General features: G+C 41.9%; 1 protein-coding gene across 6 annotated transcripts in view; it reads left to right on the forward strand.

Moving 5' to 3' along the window:
- The window catches only part of pbx1a (pre-B-cell leukemia homeobox 1a), a 78,668-nt gene that overhangs the window by 44,937 nt on the left and 12,867 nt on the right, over nt 1-20,864 (forward strand). For all 6 annotated transcript variants that reach the window (XM_044367223.1, XM_044367224.1, XM_044367222.1 and 3 more), the window contains one exon: nt 20,572-20,816. In XM_044367223.1, the coding sequence (XP_044223158.1) occupies nt 20,572-20,816 (245 nt within the window). The remainder of the gene's footprint in view (nt 1-20,571; nt 20,817-20,864) is intronic.

The following is a 20,864-nucleotide window of genomic DNA, read 5'->3' on the forward strand; positions in this document are numbered from 1 at the left end:
CACCTCCTCACATGCTGTTAGATCAGGAGGAGGACGAGGGAGAGATGAATGAATTAGACCTCAGCCACATTGTTTTGGAAATGAAAACAATGTTTTTGCCCACTGATATCCAATCACACATCTCCTATCTCTCTCCATGTTGCTCAGTTAGCTACATCGACCCACAAATGGTGAAGTGCGGTTTTGTATGACTAGTGAGGCTAACTACTCGCCCAAAGTCACATTTGATTGGATAAACTTTTGTAAACATCCCTTAATGCAGGAAGAGAAAAGAAAAAGAGGGAATTTGATGTAAAAAAAAACAACTCTGATACTGATTTTTCGATATATATTTGGCATATAAATAGAGATAAATGAACAATTAACACAGGGATACAGGATTAAAACTGGGAATATGTATTTTTTCTTTCATGGGGCCTTTAACATAAGTCCTTTCGACAGTCTCCAGAGAAAAGGGCATGAACTTGTTGCATTCACTGTATGTAGGAGCACAGATTAATAGCGATAGTGACAGTGATAACATATCAGACTCTTTCTTAGCTCCGCTGGAAATATCTCACCATGATGTCACATCCTCTTCTTTTGGTCAATGATCCTCAGGAATGAGAAAAACACCACCCGCCTAAAGAAGCACAAAGATGCAAGCTTCATTGCCGGCAGCAGGTTTTAACGATGTTAAAGTGTTTCAGGGTGGATTTTCCTTTGAGCCTACAGGAGTTGTTGTTGTCTACTTCACCCCGGCGTTAACGGTTGATAGTCCTGACTCAACAGAGAGTCGGCATCCCCCCGTGGCTGTGCTTACTCACTCCTGAGCCCGGCATTTAGTTTTCCTTGGCAGACCCAGGCCACAGCTCATTAGACTAAGAGAATGTGCCTGCCTTAATTAATGATATGTAAATATCCTTGAATTGGCCACATTTGCATATTAAGAGAGATTTGTGGAATCTGTGGAGTAATATATTTTAATTAGGGATTAATTAAAAATAATGGGAATTTCATTTCGCCTGGCAGGTTGTGTTTGGTGTGAAGCGTGCGTCGGGGCCCAATCTTTGAACGCCGAGGCAGCTCCCAACATGTGAAGGAAGCTCTGCTCTTCCACTCGCTATCTGCGCTGCATACAAACATGTGTGCCCTCAAACGCACACACACACACACACACACACACACACACACACACACACACACACATACACGCACACACACACACACACATACACGCACATGCTCTCTGGCATCACATTCCTTGAGATGCCAGAGCCTTCCCAGGGGGTCTTCACAAAGCGCTGTAGCTTTGAAAAGCTGGTGAGGAGGGGGGGGATCCAGCTTGAACACCCACAATATGTTTTTGGGGATGGTCCCAGTTTGGCTCGATTTCATCTCCTCTCATCTTTCTGTTTTTTTTACCCGTGTAGTTGGGGAATGGCTCTCAGACACGGAACACTAGTTATGTTGGCAATTATGTTAATGGAATGCCATTAGGCCATGATTGTGTATGAGCGAATGGGGAGAGAGGGCACGTTTTCAGAGACCCAAGTCAATGTCTGCTTTGATCCACTTCTCGGAGAGTCTTTGCCAAAACATTTTTTCTCTTTTTCACCAGTAGAAATGCTCGTTCACGTGCAGCACGGCAAACAGTTTGACTGTCATGTCAGGGGTTGTTTCATTTCAGGCTATTTGTACTTGGTAATGATGTACTCAGTGTGTGTTTTCTCTGACAGCTGTGAAAATAAATCTGAGTAGAGACAAAGAACCCATCTGTCATCAGCATCACTAATAACGCTGATAGCACGGCCACTATCACGGCATCTTCTAGGTGGAAATCTTCCCCATTACCAAGCATCAAGGCTGCTTCCTGCTTCCTGATGCTCCTCGCTGCAGCATCACACACAAACACAGTCTTCGCTGTTTTCACTCAATCTGCAAAGACGATTTTTGTTGCACCTTTTGGCTGTTTTTCGGTCATTTCCGCTATTAACATTGTAGAGCAGAAGCATGCAGTAAATGCCTGTTTTTCTTCGAGCTGGGCTTAAAGCGGAGAGCTCCTTTGGCATTTGTGATGTGTCGTCAGCGCGCTGATGTTATTGATCCAGGACCTTCCGAATTCATTAGAGGAGATCCAGCCCAACTGTGCCGCATCTTTATTTATGTTGCTGCCCCATCCCTGGCCTGCCTCTCTCTCTCTTTCTCTCTTTCTCTGCCTCTCTCCCTGTCTGCCTTCCTCTTTCATCCTCCATGCATTATTCTTTTATTATTCTTTTACAGCTGCCTTATCGCCCGCATTTTGGTGAGGATAAGACCTGTCATCTTTGGGTCTTGTCTGGGGAGATGATGGGAGACTTCAAGGGGGAGGAGGAGGTGGATGGGAGGGAGGGAGGAGGGAGCGGGTGGGTGTAAAGAATGCCTGCTGTCCCCCTTTTTTCCCATCTGAAATGGACTTCTCTCTCTCTCTCTCTCCCTCTCTCTCTCTCTTTTTTTCCCTCTACCTTGCTCTCTTTCACTCTCGCTCTCGCTGTCTCTCTTTGTAATGAGAATCTCTCTCTAATTGAGGGAGCTGCAGCGAGCTGGCCGAGGGCGGCAGGGTTAGATTGTGATACTGGCTACGTGACCGTTATGCTGATAGAGGTGGCAGATCAATAATTTAGGCCCTGACCTTAATGGTGGTGTTAAAATGCTCATTCCTCTGGAGTCTGGAGGCCTTAAAGGTGCAGAGTTGGATAAAGCTACGGAGCTGGTTGGATGTGGAGGTGGAGTGGGGGATGGTGGGAAAAGCAGATAAGAGGAGAGGTGGAGGAAGACACAGAGAGAGTGTATTTGCAGTCAGCCCCTCAGTCTGTGAAAAGAAGGATCATGAGTGATGTTTTTCCTGCTTCTACATTCAGACACTCACATTGTCACCAACATTCATCCTCTTAGTATCTATATGAATGCCATAAGCTTTTTTTCTTGCCTGTATTTGGTATCTGGTTGTAATCCGTCTTCATAGGAAATCCTCCACCCATTCTCGCTGATGCACAGAATGCATCACCAGACACCAGAAGTGAACAAAGACTGCAGTAACGAGTGGGTTTAATCTGGTTCTGGGCTTGTCTTGTGCTCCTAGCTTAAGGCCATGCACATTGAGTATTTGGACGGCCATCGATTTGATTCTGAGGGACGTTAACGTCACGGCCTTGTGCGTCTCTCTGAATCTCTAAGACCGGACTCATTCCCTGCTGGCAGGATGCGACCATCTCTGCCCCCCCCACCCCCTCCACCCCACCGCCCCCATTCCCCCCACCCTCCCACCCTTAGGGGATGATATATTAGATATAACCAATTCAATTTTATGCAGCCAGGACAGACGCCCTGGGGACATAAACACACACATTTTTAATACACTCCTCACCAGGAAGCCCAATGCACCAGAGCCTGCGGCTGCCCTGGGTCTCCTCTCACACTCAATTATTAATGTAACGGCCGTAGTGGCTTAATTAAATAATAAAGACAAGCTCACTGCAAAGGAATGGACCAAGGACAAGTCAGAAGGGAAGGTGGCCTCTTGAAATGTCTGATTTTGACATATATGAAAATTGCTGTAAACATTTGTGCAACAATATATCTTATCCACGATCCAGTGTATGTGAAAATATACATATGTGGCTTTATTTATAGATATTGGCTCACTATTTTTATACTATCTATTAAATGAGGGGTCATTTAAAGGAAAAGAGGAGGTCATATTCCATCTAAATTGCTTCGCGACAGTGGTTAGACTCTTTTCCAGAAAGCCTTTAAAAAAAAAAAATCATTTGAAGGAGAGTTGCAGACTTTTGGCTTCAAGTCTCGGATCTGCTCATAAATCAATTGTCTTGAGAGTTGGGTCAGACAAGGGCTTGTGACACCTCAACTACATAAAAAGAATGATTTCCTCAGATTATGGATTCCTGCCACCTTAAGGGCAGGCCAGAGGAAGCACTCTGTCTCCAACGTGATGAAATGTGGCATTATCTTTTACTTTGTTTCATTAGATTCACTGGAGATTACACACTCTATCCTCAAAGACTAGATTCTCCAGCTTTCTAAGATGAGAGATCTTCTGGCCTCGGGGCGAAAAAAAATATATTTCCAGCTCCCCCAGCTTGTTTCTTGGGGTTCATGTCTGTTTTAACTCCCAATTAATTATTCAAATTCATTTTGAAATGTGCGTTACATTTTGAGTGGCTTGTTCAAAGGCAAAAGCAGTTTTTTTTTTTTTCACTAATGACAAGTAAGCTCCACCATTAGATTGAAAAATAGGCCCATTGTGTGTGTTGACTTGGTGGCGTACTACGATGAAGGATTGCGACAAACTGGAGTGTTTAAATCGGTGAATTGAAATTAATGCCCTCTCAAAGCCAGGCTTGCTGACGATACATTAAAGCTAATACTCCAGTGAGGTCGAGCAAATGTTTGTTTATATACATGAAATACACTCGGAGAGAATGAAATGATTGGATTTTGCTCAAGTAAACACTCATATTAAAGAAAGAGACAAAAGAAACAAATTGTAATGCAATGAGGTGTGGGCGCTTTCTATGTTTATTGTTTCTTCTTTGTTTTTGAGTAGACTAATCTTTCCTGACATGTTTCATTTACGGCCTTATTATATGTTTTTTTTTTCCCCAGCCATTTTTCTTTTTCTACAATTCAACCTCTTTTTTTTTTCTTGTTATTTCATTTCTCTTTTTTTAGCCACATACTTAAAGTACGTCCTTCTCTTTTTGTCTGCTGACACATTGAGACACTTTCAAAGGTCATGCCTCAAGTCTGTCTTGTCACATCACTTATTCAGGCTGGTTTTATTTATTCATGCCACTTTTTGATTTTAATAATTTAATGCAGTGAAATGTTTCTTTTATACAGCTATAAAGTGCTCGCAAGGAGTGTTGACATCTCTGAAAATATGGTTAAATGGCTTCTTTATACGGCTCTGACAATCCTCCATGTAAAGTGTGAGCTGTTGCTGTCAGTAGAAGCTGTAATGTGTATCGATTGAAATTATCCCTCACTTCCACTGCAGCCAGAGGACCTCTCAGATGCCGGGCGAGGAGGCAGAGTGTATAAGAGGCTCTTTTTTTGTACTTTTCTTTTTCCTTTAGAATTTACTGCCAGCGGCTGAGAGTGGTATTTATTTTCCTCAGACTCTGCTCTGCTATCCTGGAGTTGGCAGAGTGATTTTGTGGAATAGAAACATTATAGACTGTTAGTGTCAAAGTGTTAAATGTGATGTATAGAGCTGGGGGTTTCAGAGGGAGGAGGGTGGACGGGTTGAGGAGGAGGTGGTAAGGAGGTGAGCACTGCCAGCCATGACTGGAGCAAGGTGCTCATGGGAGAGAGGAGCCATCCACCATGTGAGGGATGGCAGGGTAATGTGGCGGGAGGTAATGGCTTTTCTCAGTCCGCTGAAACAGAGGGGAGATCATTAGGGGCTGCCGTGCCGCACCGCGCCGTCCGTTTACCCCGACTCTGCCAGCGTCTCCTGTCAGAGCAGGGATGTGGAGACACTCATTGTGTTTGTCTGTCTGTTTTCTGTGGCGCTGGCAGCGTTGCTCCATAGAGGCAAGAGTGTTTGATTATTATTTTGGGCCTTTCTTACCGGGATGGATAGACACTGACACTTTGGCTTACAGCTGCACTCAAATATTTCCTTACCAAGTGCTTCTCCAGCTGTGAAATCAAATCAAAGAGGTGGCTTAGATCTGATGACAAAAACAAAACTCATCGACTTCTCCATTGATATTATTTGATCGAGTTCTCACTTTCCGCGAGCGAGTCAGTGATTGCGCCCATAAATGTTGTCATTTAAAAAATAAGGATTAAAAACCTTTCAAACCTTCGAATGTTTGAAAGTGGCTGCTACTTTGTTTTTATCAAGGTTGTGTTTGACTGAAGTTAATTAAAAAGATCACAGGTGTAGTCATACATTTTATGTTACAAGCTAGAACGCAACACATATCTTTATAGTTCAAAACGCAAGTCTTAATCAAAAGAGAAGTTGACTTCAGACAGAGATAGTCTGAAAAGCATGGAGAAAAAAAAAAAAAGGCCTTCAGATCTCAAACTGATCGTCAAAGGCAAAATAAACTTTGACACATCCTTTTATTTTCTTCGAGGTTATCACCGTCTTTGGTCGGTGTTTGTTTGGTTTATGAATCATTACAGTGGTTGACGTTTATGGCTTACCAGGTACAATGAAAAACATAACTTCATAGTTGAAAAAAAAAAACCTCAGGATTTTATCAAAAGAGAAATTGACTTCACACCAAATATCTTACATTTCGAGCCTGAGACCAGCAGTGCGGGTGAATATTTTGTGAATCTATATTTGTCTCTCTATGTGGAGCATGAATCTGTAAACTTTAATTGGAGGGAAGAAAGTGATGGCGTGCTTTTTGCGACTGGCGTTAGAAATAAAGGTGTGCTTTGTGCAGTCCTCAAAACCGGTTAACAGCACTTTGAGCTGTCGGTCGATTTTTGCCCTGGTGAGCCTCCAGCGCGGCGTGACAGAGAAGATTGGACATCATTAAGGTCTACACTCTTTCCGCTGTCTGGAGGTGTGTGAAATGGTTTCTGATGCTGCCAAAAGCATGGATTGTAATTGTGTATCTCCATCGTTCATGTGAAATCTCAAAGAAAGGCTTGCAGCACAGATGACCAGAGCTGCATATTCATCTTGCAGTGTCATTTACCTGCACTGTAGTGGTTCTCCAGATGTTTTTTTTTGCCTCCATTTTTATTTGCCCTTCTGTTGTAGCTGAAGGTTATTGGGGGAAGACACATCCCTAACAAGAAGATTCTCCTTGTGTCCCTGTCAAGACTCATTCACTCCGTATGAAAAAAAGCTCCTGAGAAATATGATCACTCCTGTAAAACGGACCAATTATTCCCCATTGACAACCTTCAAAGCCCACTTTTATTGGCCGATTCAGCCAAATAAAACTTTACTGCACGAGCGGAAAGGGACGCCGTCATTTTTTGCATAGCTTTTCCAAACCCAGAGTTTATATGATCCCCGTTATTACACCTCGGTGACATTTAAACTTTATGGAACAAGACTTTAAAATCTGCAGGCAGTATATAAAAGATTGAGGAATTTATTTCTTTCAGATGGGGGGAAGAGTCTCCACCAGTTGAGACCCTGACTGCAACAGATTGACGCGGTTTTGTTGGAGCAAATGATTTGTAAGAGAAAGTATATTTTAGAATAGATATCTGTAATCAATTTACATTCTTGTCAATTTATTTAAAATTTAAAATAGGGCTGCAACTAAACATCATTTTCATTATCGATTCATCTGCTGATTATTTTCTAGATTAATCATTTTGTCTAAAAAATGTTTGAAAATTGTGTAAAGTGCAAAGTGCAACCATCTAAAACATGCATGCAGGAAAACGAAAAGCAGGAAATCTTCACAATTTAAGTTGGAATTAGACAATTTTTCTCATTTTTGCTCGAAAAGCGACTTAAATAAATGATCAAAATAGCTGCTGTTTTTTCTCTTCTCTATCGACTAATCGATTATTCGACTAATCATTTCAGCTCTAATCTAAAATATTTGAAATGCTGATGTGACACATGGTTGCTAAGATTTAGCCTTAAGCCTTATGTGACACTACACACAGTATGAGCTTCCTTCTTGAAAAAAAAATGCTTCCCAGACAGCCAGACAGACAGAGAGAAACTACAGGAGAAAAGGGAAAGGCACGGGGAGAAAGGTCCTGCCCCCCTCCTCTGTGTAATTAAAAGGGGGTGTCTGTCAGGGGCTGCTGGTGCTTTGTGCGGCCCCATATGTTTGGGCGCTGATACAGGGAGGATTATTCTGTTTGGAAGCCTGATAACAGCCTGTTTATAACCTTGGCACAAGCTGTAGCCTAATCTGGCAGCAGCACATCTCTCCCTACCTCCACCCCCTAAAATTTTCACAGGAAATTGGTTATTTTTTTCTCAACAGTTGGAAACAGTCACCCAAAAAGGAAAAAAAAAGTGTTTCACCTATATCTCTGGTTTGCATGTATGGTCCTGCTCAGCCTAAATATTAGATGATATAAGTTGAACTGGACGAGTTGAGTGAATGTTAACAGGTGTAAATGTATTAGCGCAGCTAGTTTTGCGTTTTCGTCTATCAGCGCATGTACACGTGATGTTTTTTTTTGCTGAATGTATTCTTCTTCCATCTCTCAAGGTTTTATTTGGTGGGGTTGAATCAGTTATGCGCTCACCTTTTCTTTCCTTGGACATCGGTGCTCCTTTTGTCGCCAACTCCATTTTCATTTTTTAATCTGCAGGCTGATTAGTTCGCTCTTTTGTTCTCGGAGTATATTACCATCACACTGCCTTTCACATGACTGAGTGTGTCATGATTTTAATTCTGCTACTGCAAACTGCTTTGTGATTTTAAGTCCTTTGTGTTTCTCTTTTGAATGCCTAAATTATGCCTTTCCTCGACTAATTGCTACATGATTGATTTTATTAAATTAATAGTACACTAGTTGCCCAGAATGGAGGCAGTATACTTAAGAAAATATGAAGAAAAAAAATGCTGGGCCAATGCTTTGTTGTAAACTTTTTAACATAATTCCATGAGATATTTTATTTTTCAGTGAACATCTGTGTTTTTTGTTGTATTTCAATCAGGAAAGAGATACTGAAATCCAGCTCTTTGCCCACATCCTGAATCACATAATTCTCTGCAAGGCTCGCCTTAAATGTTCTCATTAATAAGAGGGTTGCAACCTTGCTGATGAGTTTTCAGAGCGCTGAATAAAAGTCACTCTTGGTAATGCACTGTTCTATAGCGAGGACCCTTAACCGGCACACTGCGGGGAGAGGGAGTGCTCGGAGTGGCAGGCAAAGAGAACTGTCAACCTGTCACATTTCTCCCTCCTCTTCCCCCTGATAAATTAAAGTTACACAGTGTGCGTGTTGTAGCAGCGGAAGGCTGTGCAGAAAGCCTGGCTCCTCAGGTCTCAGGAGATAGCTGGCAACTAGGTCAGACTGATAATGTAATCCGCTGACTGGATCCTCAGCCCACTACATCCAGAGAGAAAAGCATGACAGGAAGAAACGGAAATGTAGGAGGAAAATAGGAACTTTTATGTGTTGTTGTACTTACTTAGCGTTAACTCGCTGGCTGTAGTTAATAAAGTTTACACAGGAGTAATGTCCACGCAGTCTATTGTGAGGACTGATATTACATCTAGCTGGTGTACGTCTGTGTGTGTGTGTGTGTGTGTGTGTGACTGCACATACGTGATTATTCAAAAAAAAATGTAATCCATGTCAATACACCTCACAGGGGAATCTTATTTACACGGATTCCTTTTTACACGTTATCTTTGCACCACATACTGCACTGCACATCCACGACAAAATAGTATCATGCGAGTCCGCGGGGAGAGAGTGACAAGAATAAGTTCCTGCATCAGCAAGGTGCATTTTCATTCCCATGCAGTATTCCAGAGAGGCTCTGTGTGCCCACTGTGACAACTCGGCCTCCCTGCAGGTGTGGAAATGAAACAGGGCCTATAAATAGCCCAGGCAGCTGGGAGTAGAGCACTGTAGAGCAAGGGAGGGGGGGTTGTGTAGGGAGGAAAGGGAGGGGGGGGATTAGAGGTCCAGCTGGGGATGCAGGTGTGTAGAGGCTGACCGACAGAATACGACTGCTGTCTCACCCAGGGGGCCGGAGGGAAAAGAGGCTGTGGAGCTGCATCTCGATCCAGTTCAGGGAGAGGAGAAATTCAACTTTGATACAACAATGAGTAAAATTTGTCAAAATATAATAATATGGCAAACAAGAAGAAAAAACAATGACTTTTTGTGACTTCAAGATGAAATTTTGTTATATTAAGGCTTCACAATTAATCATAGGTTGCTTATTTGTTCCCATATATGTTATTACATGTAGTAATTGTGTAAATTCGCAACATTAACTTTGTTTTTTGTTTTTTTTAACATCTAAATACATAAAACAGCAAACTAAGACTGAGCTTCAGTGGTAAACAAAGAAAAAAAATCTACCTAAAGTACATTTTAAGTGATATGTGTGCCGTGATATACAAGTACAAGAGTAAAAGATCTGTTCTGTGATAAAAAAAAAAAAATCAGAAAATGAAAAAAATTCTTTAGGTTTTTTTTTGTTTTTTATTTGGAAATACTTAAATTTAGCTTCAATTATTTTAATTTTGTAAATAAAGACCACAATGATGGTGAGACAGACGTGGTCAAGTTTTTTTTTTAAGAGAAAACACTGAAAAATAGTGAAAAAGCAATTTGAAAGAAATAAGACAAAAAAATAAAATATCTCTGTTATCTAAAGATTAGAAAAATAATTGTGGTTTATCTAAAAACAGGCGGATCATCATTTTGATAAACAATAGGCTACCTGAGCAGTCTTTAGTACCAGCTGTATGAACTGGTCGAGGCTGGAATCATGGTGGAGCGTTTGACGCTGTTTCCATGGTTACAGTTGACTGACTGTTGAATGTTGAATGCAGACCTCGGCTCTTAACTGTACCAGCCCTTCTTACAGTGTTTCTTTCAGTATCTTGGTCCCATCTGCACAGGTTCAACTCCCTGAAGCTGCAACATACATTTTTGAGTTTGCAGAATTCATTTTTAAAAATCTGTGTTTACATTAGTGAACAATGATACAGAAAATGTGGGTTATTGTTTTTAAGAGTTTACACATATTCTTTGTTTTCCTTGTGTTGACTGTTATGTGTCCCCCTTTTAGACCCACACAATGACCTGAGTCAAACTTGTTTTTTGATTTGAATGTATGTTTGCATGTGTTTTTATGCACTAAAATCAATGGAAGTGTCTGTGAACAGTAACAGCAGTCTGATAAAAATGGGTCAAATATTGGCTGAACATGCATTCAATCGACTTTTAGTGTTTCCGGCGTGTGCGGCTGATCGCACAGGGCTGTCTGAATAGTATAGTGATAAGCTGTGTTACAGAGCGGTGTTGTCTTTATTTTAAACTCTTCTTTATTTTAAAATTAAGCCTCAGCTTTTAGATAGAGATATGCTGATATGCCTTTCATGTAAATGACGTCTAGCACTTGCACACTGTTGTTTGCATTAATGCATTAATTCCTCAGTACTATATGCTTTTTTTGTAGCTGCAGGCAAAATGACACGTTCTCATCAAAAAACACACTCCCCCGCTAGAGTCCCACTCCGCTCAGACTCACACACACATTTCACTGCTGACTGACAGCAGGAGCTCCCTCTGACCCAGTATTCTGCTACAGTGGGACGATCCCACAGGCCTGTGATTAATGACTAGGCTTTATCCGCTAGTAGTGTGGTAGGCCTGCCAGCCGGGCCACTTAGATTGCCTGGACCACTACCTCTGCTGTAAACACACACTCTCTCTCTCTCTGCCTCTGTGTTTCTCTATGTCTCTCTCTCTCTCTGCCTGCAGGCATCGCATCGTCATATTCATTGTTACAGCTCTAAACCTTTGTCCTAAGTTGACCCCCTCAACACACACACACACACACACACACACACACACACACACACACACCAACGTATGAATTTGTACAGCAGTGCTATGAACCGGGAGTATTTGCTTTTGTCTTTGTTTGCTTCTCATAGCAAACATTAGTCATATATTATTTGTATAATTTCTGCATCAGGACAGTTCTGATGGTGTTTAGTGAGTTTTAAGGACCCTATTATGTGTATGCAAAATTTGTAGCACTGATTTTTTTGGTAGAAATTTGTAGTGTGAGATGGAGCTGGTCTCACTAATGCACAGTGATCCCTCACATTGTTTTTCTCTCCTGACAGCCAGGGGTAGACTAAGCATCACTAGTCTTTTGAGCCACCAGGCCTGGTAAAAACAGTAAACCTCACTGGGATTTCTGTGGTTGTGACAGCGTCCAAACAAACTGCACACACAGCAAAACAAAGCCGGTTTGACTCATTCTGCCTTGATGGGAGGCTCCCTGATAAATGCAGCGAGAGACTTTATTTCCTGCAGGAGCGAATCCTTCAAGTGTTACAGTATTAATGGCTCCTCATAGCCTATCAAACATTTGGATGGCATCGGTCCACCTGCCAGATTCTACCTTATAACGTGGTACTGTAAATAGAGGCGCTTTTAACACGTGACTGATGAGTCATTTTTGCTTAAAACAATTACATCAGTGTACAAATCTTGAGTATTTTAATCTTGAGTTGACACAGTTACTAGATTAGTCAAAAAATCTACTTTTTTTTTTTTTTTTACTGATTAATAATTGAAGTTATTCATCAGCTTCTCAGTTATGAGGTTTTGTTGCCTTTCTTCTGACTGAAAACTGATAACATTTTAGTTTTTTGACTGTTCTTGAACAAAACCAGCTGTTTTAATTAATCACCTTGGGCTTTGGGAAATTAAAATGAACATTTTTAGCTATTTTTTGTCATTTTTATAGACAAACTGATAATGTCGTGATGATGAAAATGTCTATTAGTCGCAGCCGTAGTCTAAACAATTAATTGATTATTTGAAAATAAATATTGCAAGGCACCCATGTAACTAAGGGGTTACAATGCTGATCATGAACTACAATGTACCCGGGGATTCGAGTCCGTCTGGGGACCTTTGCTTCCTCTCTCAAGTTATTGCAAGATTATTCAGTAATGAAAGCAGCCATTCATTGCAGCCTTAATTTCACTCTGGAATGTCATTCTGCAAGACCCACCACACTGACAGTATATTGATATTTTTAGCTTTGCCATGGTTTGTCATGGGACAACAAAAGTGTCCTTTGTAGTTTTGTGGTTGTGTGATCTGAACTTGTGGAGGGCTTCAGGGCTTCTGCTCTATGACAGCTTAGAAATGAGAGAAGCTAAAAGGGCCGCCAATGTTTTAACCCATATGATCTTTAAACTGCTTTAAACTGGGGTTCAGCTGAAAGCGTTACAGCAACTCCAGAGCAGCTGAGAGGAGCACAAGATCAGAATTTATCATAACCAACGTTACCTGTCAATCCATATTATCTAGATCCTCCTTTGAAAGATATTCACTTTATGACGTAACACTTGCTTGACCTGAGATATACAGATATATATACGTAGATGCACACTTTGGAACATATCTATATTTAGAAAAGACAACATGATCATATCTATTTACAGAAGAGGCATATGGCTAACATCATTATCATGCCATTCAAAGCACTCAGTGACCACTTGTGCTTTATGGAGAGGAGCATTGTCATCATGGAAGTTATTGCTCCCAGTGGAGATGAAATGCATCATGGGATAATCTAAGTAACCACTCGGAATCTTTTTTAATAGTAGAGGATATTACAGACTTAACCATGTGACTCTGAATGGTCTCAGGATGATAATAACGCACCAGCAGCATCTGTGTGTCAGGTTCTGTTCTCTCTGTGTGGATGGTTTGTGCAGTTTTGGTTCTTCCAGAGAGGCAAACTGCGAGCCAGGTTTGCTTTCTAGCGACGTAGTGTAAAACGCATGTTCACATGTTGTCGAGTGAAGCCGAGCACAGCGAAGCAGAACCACAAGCACTATTGTCTATGAGCGGCCATATGGTGGGTGTCCTTGCGTGGTAGCTTAAGGGAGCCTTTCTCCCCGAGATGAAACAATTTTGTTCAGAAATGAACCTCCTCTCTCAGCCCGCCGTGTTCATCAGACCCTGCCCCATCACCCACCTCTGAGAGCCACACAGTCTATCACAGGTCCCGACAGACCGCCTGGGGCAGGGATGGCAACCCGGGCATCCCAGGTAGACCTAAACAATCTCTTTCACGTGGACTCTGCATCTACCCCTTGTAAAAAAGCCCACCCCTACCCTGTACCATGCCTCCAGATGTCGCTTAATTTACTGCGACTCTGCTAATTGCTGTAATTAAGGATTAATTACTGTTAATTACCTTCGCATAAACTCATCACCAGTCAAAGAGCGGAGCCTTATGAAATGTGCCATGCACAGGAACACACACCACGGGGACTTTAGGAGGATTGTGTTACCGGACCTCTTGTTTCATGTCTTGTCCTGGTGCATTGGGAGGGCTTGTAGGGCGGGCAGGACGCTAACTGTCATGGAACATCTCCTCCTGGCTCTGAATGCTTCACTCGTCACCTCCTCACCAACTGTTATCTGGGACGGCATCACTATGCCGGCTGACATTTGATTAGAGGCTGCATTTATTTGTGGAGAAGTATAAGACAAATGTGATACATTAAGGAAATCTTGCTAAGATTGTCTGCAGTAATTTGGGACATTTTTATAGCAAATTGACTAAAGACTAATAATACTAATCCTCCAAGTACCAACCAAAATGTGTATGTAAAGTCAAGTATTAAACATTTGTTCTTAGTTTTTTTTTAAATTGATTCTTCAATCAAATATTTCCTGATCTAAATACTAACTTTGCAAAGTTTTATTAGTGTATTCTTATGGCAAAGTGCAGCTACTCTATGTAAAATGATTTTGCTTGGCACAGGATTTAAGACAAAATTAAGCGATGATGCACTGAGAGGTTTGGCGGTTATGATTGAAAAAAGAATAAATTGTGGCCTATTGGGTTCGAAGATGCTGACAGACTTCCCTGGTTCCCTATATTTAGCCTATTGTCATCCCTTCTGTTTGTCTCTTCATTTCCTGTTGCCTCTCCACTGTCTGCTGTCAAATAAAGGCAAAAACGCCTGAAAAAAGTACTTTAAATGTATCAAGCCCTGCCCAAGATCTATCAAAAAGTTAGTGTGATCACTCATTTGTGTACTTTGTGTTTTCCAGTGTGTGGCCCTCTCTCCATAGAGATGTCTTTGTCTCTCTGCTAGCAGGCTGACTGTGCTGCTCGCTGCTCCACAAGCTTGTGACTTCTCCTCAGCTATTCAGACACAGCGGTTTCCAGTGCAGCCTGGAGCTGTTGAAACTGCATGGGCTGAGCATGAGTTTGATTCAATCAAGAAGATATATATTTTAAGACACCTTAAGAAAGACTGACAGCCGGGGGGCTAATGTATTGCCTATTTTGAATAATGAATTATTTTAATGAAGGTTTTTAAATGGGAGTGCTCTGCGTTGGTGGCAGGGCGGTGCTCTGAATGGTCTTCTCCTCTGGCGCTGGCTGCCTCATTATCAGGCCAGCCCCTCAGGCCTCAAACTGGCCTGCTTAAGCCTCAGATGATGACGATAATTACCGTTATTAGGAGTAGCTGCAGGGGGAACTTGTTCTGAAAAACACCAAGCTGAGTTCTTGTCTCGCTTGCCGCCGCCGCCACTACTGCCGCATGAGAAACTACCGATCGCCAGTGGAGAAAGCCAGAGAGGGAGAGAGACAGAGGGAGAGGAGGAAAAAAAAAAAAGGAGGGGATGAGGGGAGCGGCCACCAAATCCGCCTAATGTGACGCCTGTCAGCTCGTCTCCCACCAGCTGTCACCTCCCAAATGCACTGGGGTTCATTTTTTTAATTGACACCTCGCTTTCCTATTCCATTTCTATTTTTCGCCTTTCATTCTCCCTCCATCACTCTCTTCCCTCCTTGCCTGTACCATCCACATCTCCTTGTCTCTCCCTGTCCCTCCAGTATTTCTTTGGCGTTTTTCCTTGTCCTTGGTATCCCCCATCCCCCCACCCAGTGTCAGATACAGCACTCCAGCTCTGCCCCCTTTCTGCACATGATACTCGAGATGGCTGATAAAACATAAAGCTGTTTTAGAGGTACTTTATGACTATGCCCTTGTGTACTGAGGCTGTACAGCTTCCCATTATCTGGTGATGGAGGGAACATTTTGGGCCTGAGAAAGTTTCCCATGAGTTCATGGATAGACCACAAATCTAGCTTTCAGCTTACAGCACAGAACATTTAAAGACTATTTAAACAACACAACGCTGAGAATATAACAATGGTTTTCATGCCATATACTTTATTGTGAGCCATGATTAGTAATTTCATAACAATTGTCTGTTCTTTATTAAAGCTCAGATTTAATTCAGTAGAAATGGCCACATATACAGTAAATTGGATGTAATGCAGCACAATATTCATTTAGCGTTCTCAGTAATGATAATAACATTGCTTAGCACTGTAGTTTACCTCTAGTGTGTGGGTCAGTGTGAAAAATGGCACAATGCTGCATTTTATGATGATTGCATTGTTGGTAGGAGAAGGTATTGAAGCTCAATACTTTTTTGAGTCAATAGTACTGAGTGTTAAAAACTGCTTTGCAATGAAAGCTGCCATCAAAAAAAATTCATACTGTTCTTTAGAGCCGGAACAAAATATCTGATTAATTGAAAAAAAAAATTAATCAGTCAGTTGACAGGAAATTAATTGGCTTGTATTTGTTAGTTGTGTGAGTCAATTTTCAAGCAAAAATTACAAATATCACCTTGTTTAAAGTTTTGCTGCTTGTCTTTTGCCACTTTGGACTGTTATTTGGACAAACCAAGCTATTTCAAGACATCACCTTTGGCATTACGTAGTTGTAATGGACATTTTTCAATATTTTCTGACATTTATTGACAAAATAAATGATGGATTAATTGAGAAAGTAATCTGCATGTGCATTGATAATGAAAATAATTGTTTTGACTTATTCTTTCAACAGACAGTTTCTGACTTAAATCCCAATTTTGCCATTTTAGACAAACTTCTTGGATGGCTACTTGCATTCAGATAACATTTAACAACTTATTTTTGGGCTAAGAAAGTTCTCATGACTTCATGGATAGACTGCAAATCTATAGCTTTCAGCTTACATTGCAATATAGTACAAAACTAGCGTAGTTCAAGACCTCTAAATTGCTAGTACAGAACATTTGGAGCAGCAGAATATTGAAAACACAACAATAGCTTTCATGACATAGACTTAAATTAGTTGTGGGATATGATTTGTAATTTCATGATGATGGTCCTTTCTTCATTAAAGCTTAGATTCAGTTCAGTAAAAATAGTAATGTATGCTGTAAATGGGATATAACGTAACATAATATTAATGTAGTGTCCTCACTAATGATAATAGCATTGCTTAGCGCTGTAGCGCTTAGCTGCAGTGTGTGGGTCAGTATGAAAAACGGCACAATGCTGCATCTTATGAAGACTGCTAGTATGAAATGCAGATGAGAGGATGCTGAACTCCTTCAAGGAGCAAGGAGGGGAGGTTTTGTATTAGTGATACTTGTCATGTCTGCTGTAAATCACGCTGCTTTTTCCAGGTTCCTAGGTTGTTGTTTTGTCTCAGAATGCTGTGTGGCAGGGATGAATGGTGGTGATGTTACATTATCATGTGGCTGTCGCTTTCACTCCTGCTGACTGGTCTGTGACAGGCCCACACACACATGGATGTATACACACACACGCACACACACACACACACACACACACACACGGCTGTGTCAGGAGCAGGCCTGATTTATTAACTGCTGAAACCCTAGATGACGTGTGCCCACACAATCAATAGAGAGCACAGCCACTGCCTGGCCCTCTCTGGGGTCATGTGATGTGGACAAGAGCTAGACAAGGAAGGACACACACATACACACACACACACACACACACACATACACACACACATGCATACACTACAGTGCTGTGGAGTGTATTGCATTACTGTATTGATGGGAAATGGATCCAGTCCAGCGTTGGCTGCTAGCTGCCAGTCAGACGCACGAAGGGTAAACTTTCATCATGGCTGTCAGGGACATCACTGCTGCCTTGTTTGACCGTAAATCTTCCTAATTGTGACAGAATACTTCAACATCATTAATTAAACATGTTTTCATTTAAAAGCACTCGCAGGGCGCCAGGCTGGGTGCTCAGGGTAGTCTGCCAATGTGCATAGCTGTGTATTTTTCCTGCGTGTGTGTGCCTATATGAGTGCTTATATTTGTGCACAAAGTGTGTGTTTGTGTGCACCTTGATTCTCCTTGTATGAGTGGGCGGCTTAATCGTCATGTTTATTTACACTCCTGTTGTCTGCAAACAGCAGGCAGTGTGGCGATGGGTATGAGCCAACTCTTAAGGAAGTAAAACAGCAGAAATTAATTTTGTCAATAACCAAAACAAAGGCTTATTCTTAGAATTCCATTCATTATTCAGGAAACGGCTGGAGAATTGTTTATGATACGTATTCATTTTTAATGCGTTGCCTTTTTGGGTTTACTGCCCCACATCTCAGGGAGGGAATTATACAAGAGCATGCACAAAGGGAAGGAGAGAAGAAGAGAGAGGAGGAAGGAGGGAGAGAGGGAGGGAGGGAGGAAGCGACAGAGAGGGGAATTGTGTCCTCTCATTGTTCAATTAAGTCTGTCGGTAATGATCAAGATGAGATGATGGCCATCTTCCTTTTATAGATACTAATCTGTGACTGTCCATGAAGGAAAGGGATCGCAGCGCAGTATGGACCTCTGTCTTTCCCATGAAAGTGTGTATAAAAAGTTTTTAGTGTTATTATGCAGGTTATCAGGTGATTATGTTAATATTTAGTCCATGGTTGCAGAGTTCACAACAAGCACTCTGACTGGCATTGAGGCCTAATCGATTTCATTGCTATTACTGAACAGAAATAAATAAAGCTGATGGCTGTGGTTAGGGTAATTATGCCACAGCACAGTGAATTGTTTGATTTTCCTTATTAATTGTATTTATTTAATCCATTTCATGCTTTTAGTTGTGCTCTCAGGGACTTGGAGGGAATGAATAAATCACTCTTAGGCTCATTAGATTCCCCCTCTGGTTGGGATGTGCCACTATTTTGTCAGAATCAAATTGCCGAGTGTTATAATTTCCCGCTGGTGTGATTCACATGAAAAATATCCACATATTCATCTGGCTCACGCCCTACCGGCACACATGCGCCCACACACACGCACGCGTCTGCTCCCCATCTGAACTCCTGACCTTTTCCAGCCGTCTGATAGCCATTGACATTTGCCTCTTGAGCTGAGCTTGCTCACGTGTTGGAGCTGATGGGAATGGATGATGTTATTGCTTGAGGAGAAAAGGAGAAGGAAGGAAAGGGGCAGTGGGGGCGGTGTAGGGGGTGAAAAGAGGGGAACCAGGGTAGACAAGCTCCCCAGGAATCCATCTGGACCCCCTGTTCGCCAGAAAGGTCACAGGGCGACTCAACCTTACATCCTCATTACAAAAGAGCCGTTGCTGTGACCGTCTGAGGGGCACAATACGGCTTAGTGCTCTGTCACACAACCTGTCATTTACCCTCACTGTCTTCTGTCATCATGGAGGAGACATACAGTATGTAGTATTAGATCGTCCTCCTGAACCATCTTGATAGAAGCGTAGATTAAAGTATATATGAAGGATGTTGTGGCGGTGTGAGCTTTGTCTTTGTCCTTGAAGACAGTGGATGGAATGGAGGGCTGCACCTGGTCGGCTGTTTTCAGCACCTCTGAGAAAAAGCAGGACGCTCTGCTCCTTTACCGAGGGAGCCTTCTGGTGGCAGAAAGAGGCAGGGCAATATGGCTCATCCTCAGATTTAAGAAAAAATCACAGCTCACAGTAACACCTGTATGTTTTATACCTTAAACCTATAGTAAAAATAGCTTGAGCGTGATTGAAAGTGATCTGGATGTGTGTATGTGTACATTAGGTTGATATTGCGTGTGCTGTACATTGTTTGTGCATGTCCGTCTCAGCAGGCCTGTCTTTGTTGTGTTTACCCTTCACTCTTCACACTATGGGAGCCGAGTGTCAGCTGAGAGCTGTGGGTGTGTGAAGGCTCATTGCAGGTTCAAACACTGTCTTAGCTAAACAAGAGTGTAAACAGACCTCAGACTCAGTGGTAAAGGGCAAATTAAGATGACAACATTGTGAATACAGCGCTGGTGTTCCAGGTGAGGTGTTAGATGGCTGATTTAATAGTTTTTTACATGATATGATATGAGAGAAACAATCCAAAATGAAGAAATGTTTGATCACTGATCAATGTTTTATTAATATCTGATGATAAAATAACAAACACTGATAGTGAATTTTGAGCATTTTACCTTTTGAACAAGCACTATTTTGCAGTCATTAAATCTTCAATTTGTGTATCTTCATCTTGCATTGAAACGGTTTGATTTAGTCCTGGTTCTGTAATCTCCTTCACTGATTTATTTGAGCCAGGTGTCTTTGCATTAATATACTGCGTCTGACTTGTATTATTAGTTTGTTTTCCCTTTTCAGATAACATCTGACAAGATAATAAAGCCATCAGCCAGAAACTAAACATAGTCTGAGCATAAGGAGAGCAATGAAAGATGAACTCTGGTGGAAGGCTGTGTTAATTTTTTACATGAAATGATAGTCAGAATCAATGAAATGATAGTTTTATGGTCTTGCCTAGCTGCCAGCCTCTGTGAGGCTGCAGGTTTTTACGGCACAGACTTGAACTATTAAAACGACGGCCATATTTCAAGGGGTTCACTTGGTAGGCTGAAGCAGGAGGAATAGTTAAGACTCTCAGTCATAGTAAAATTCTTCTGCCTTGCTGTTCAGTCATTTGTTGAGCTATTTTAAACACAAATGAGGATGTTTAGTATCATTGTTTTGATGCTACTGTATCTTCTCCTGTCCCCCACAGTGCTCAGTATCCGTGGTGCCCAGGAGGAGGAACCTCCAGATCCTCAGCTGATGCGACTGGACAACATGCTGCTGGCGGAGGGCGTGGCCGGGCCAGAGAAAGGCGGCGGGTCGGCAGCTGCAGCAGCCGCAGCAGCAGCCACCGGTGGCGTCGGTGCCGATAACTCAGCAGAACACTCCGACTACCGGGCCAAGCTGTCGCAGATCCGACAAATTTACCACACGGAGCTGGAGAAGTATGAACAGGTGGGGAAGAGGAACCTTGTTTTTATAACAACAACAATTCTCTTCCAG

Source organism: Thunnus albacares, chromosome 12 (assembly GCF_914725855.1).
Source record: "Thunnus albacares chromosome 12, fThuAlb1.1, whole genome shotgun sequence".
In the NCBI taxonomy this organism is placed as follows: Eukaryota; Metazoa; Chordata; class Actinopteri; order Scombriformes; family Scombridae; genus Thunnus; species Thunnus albacares.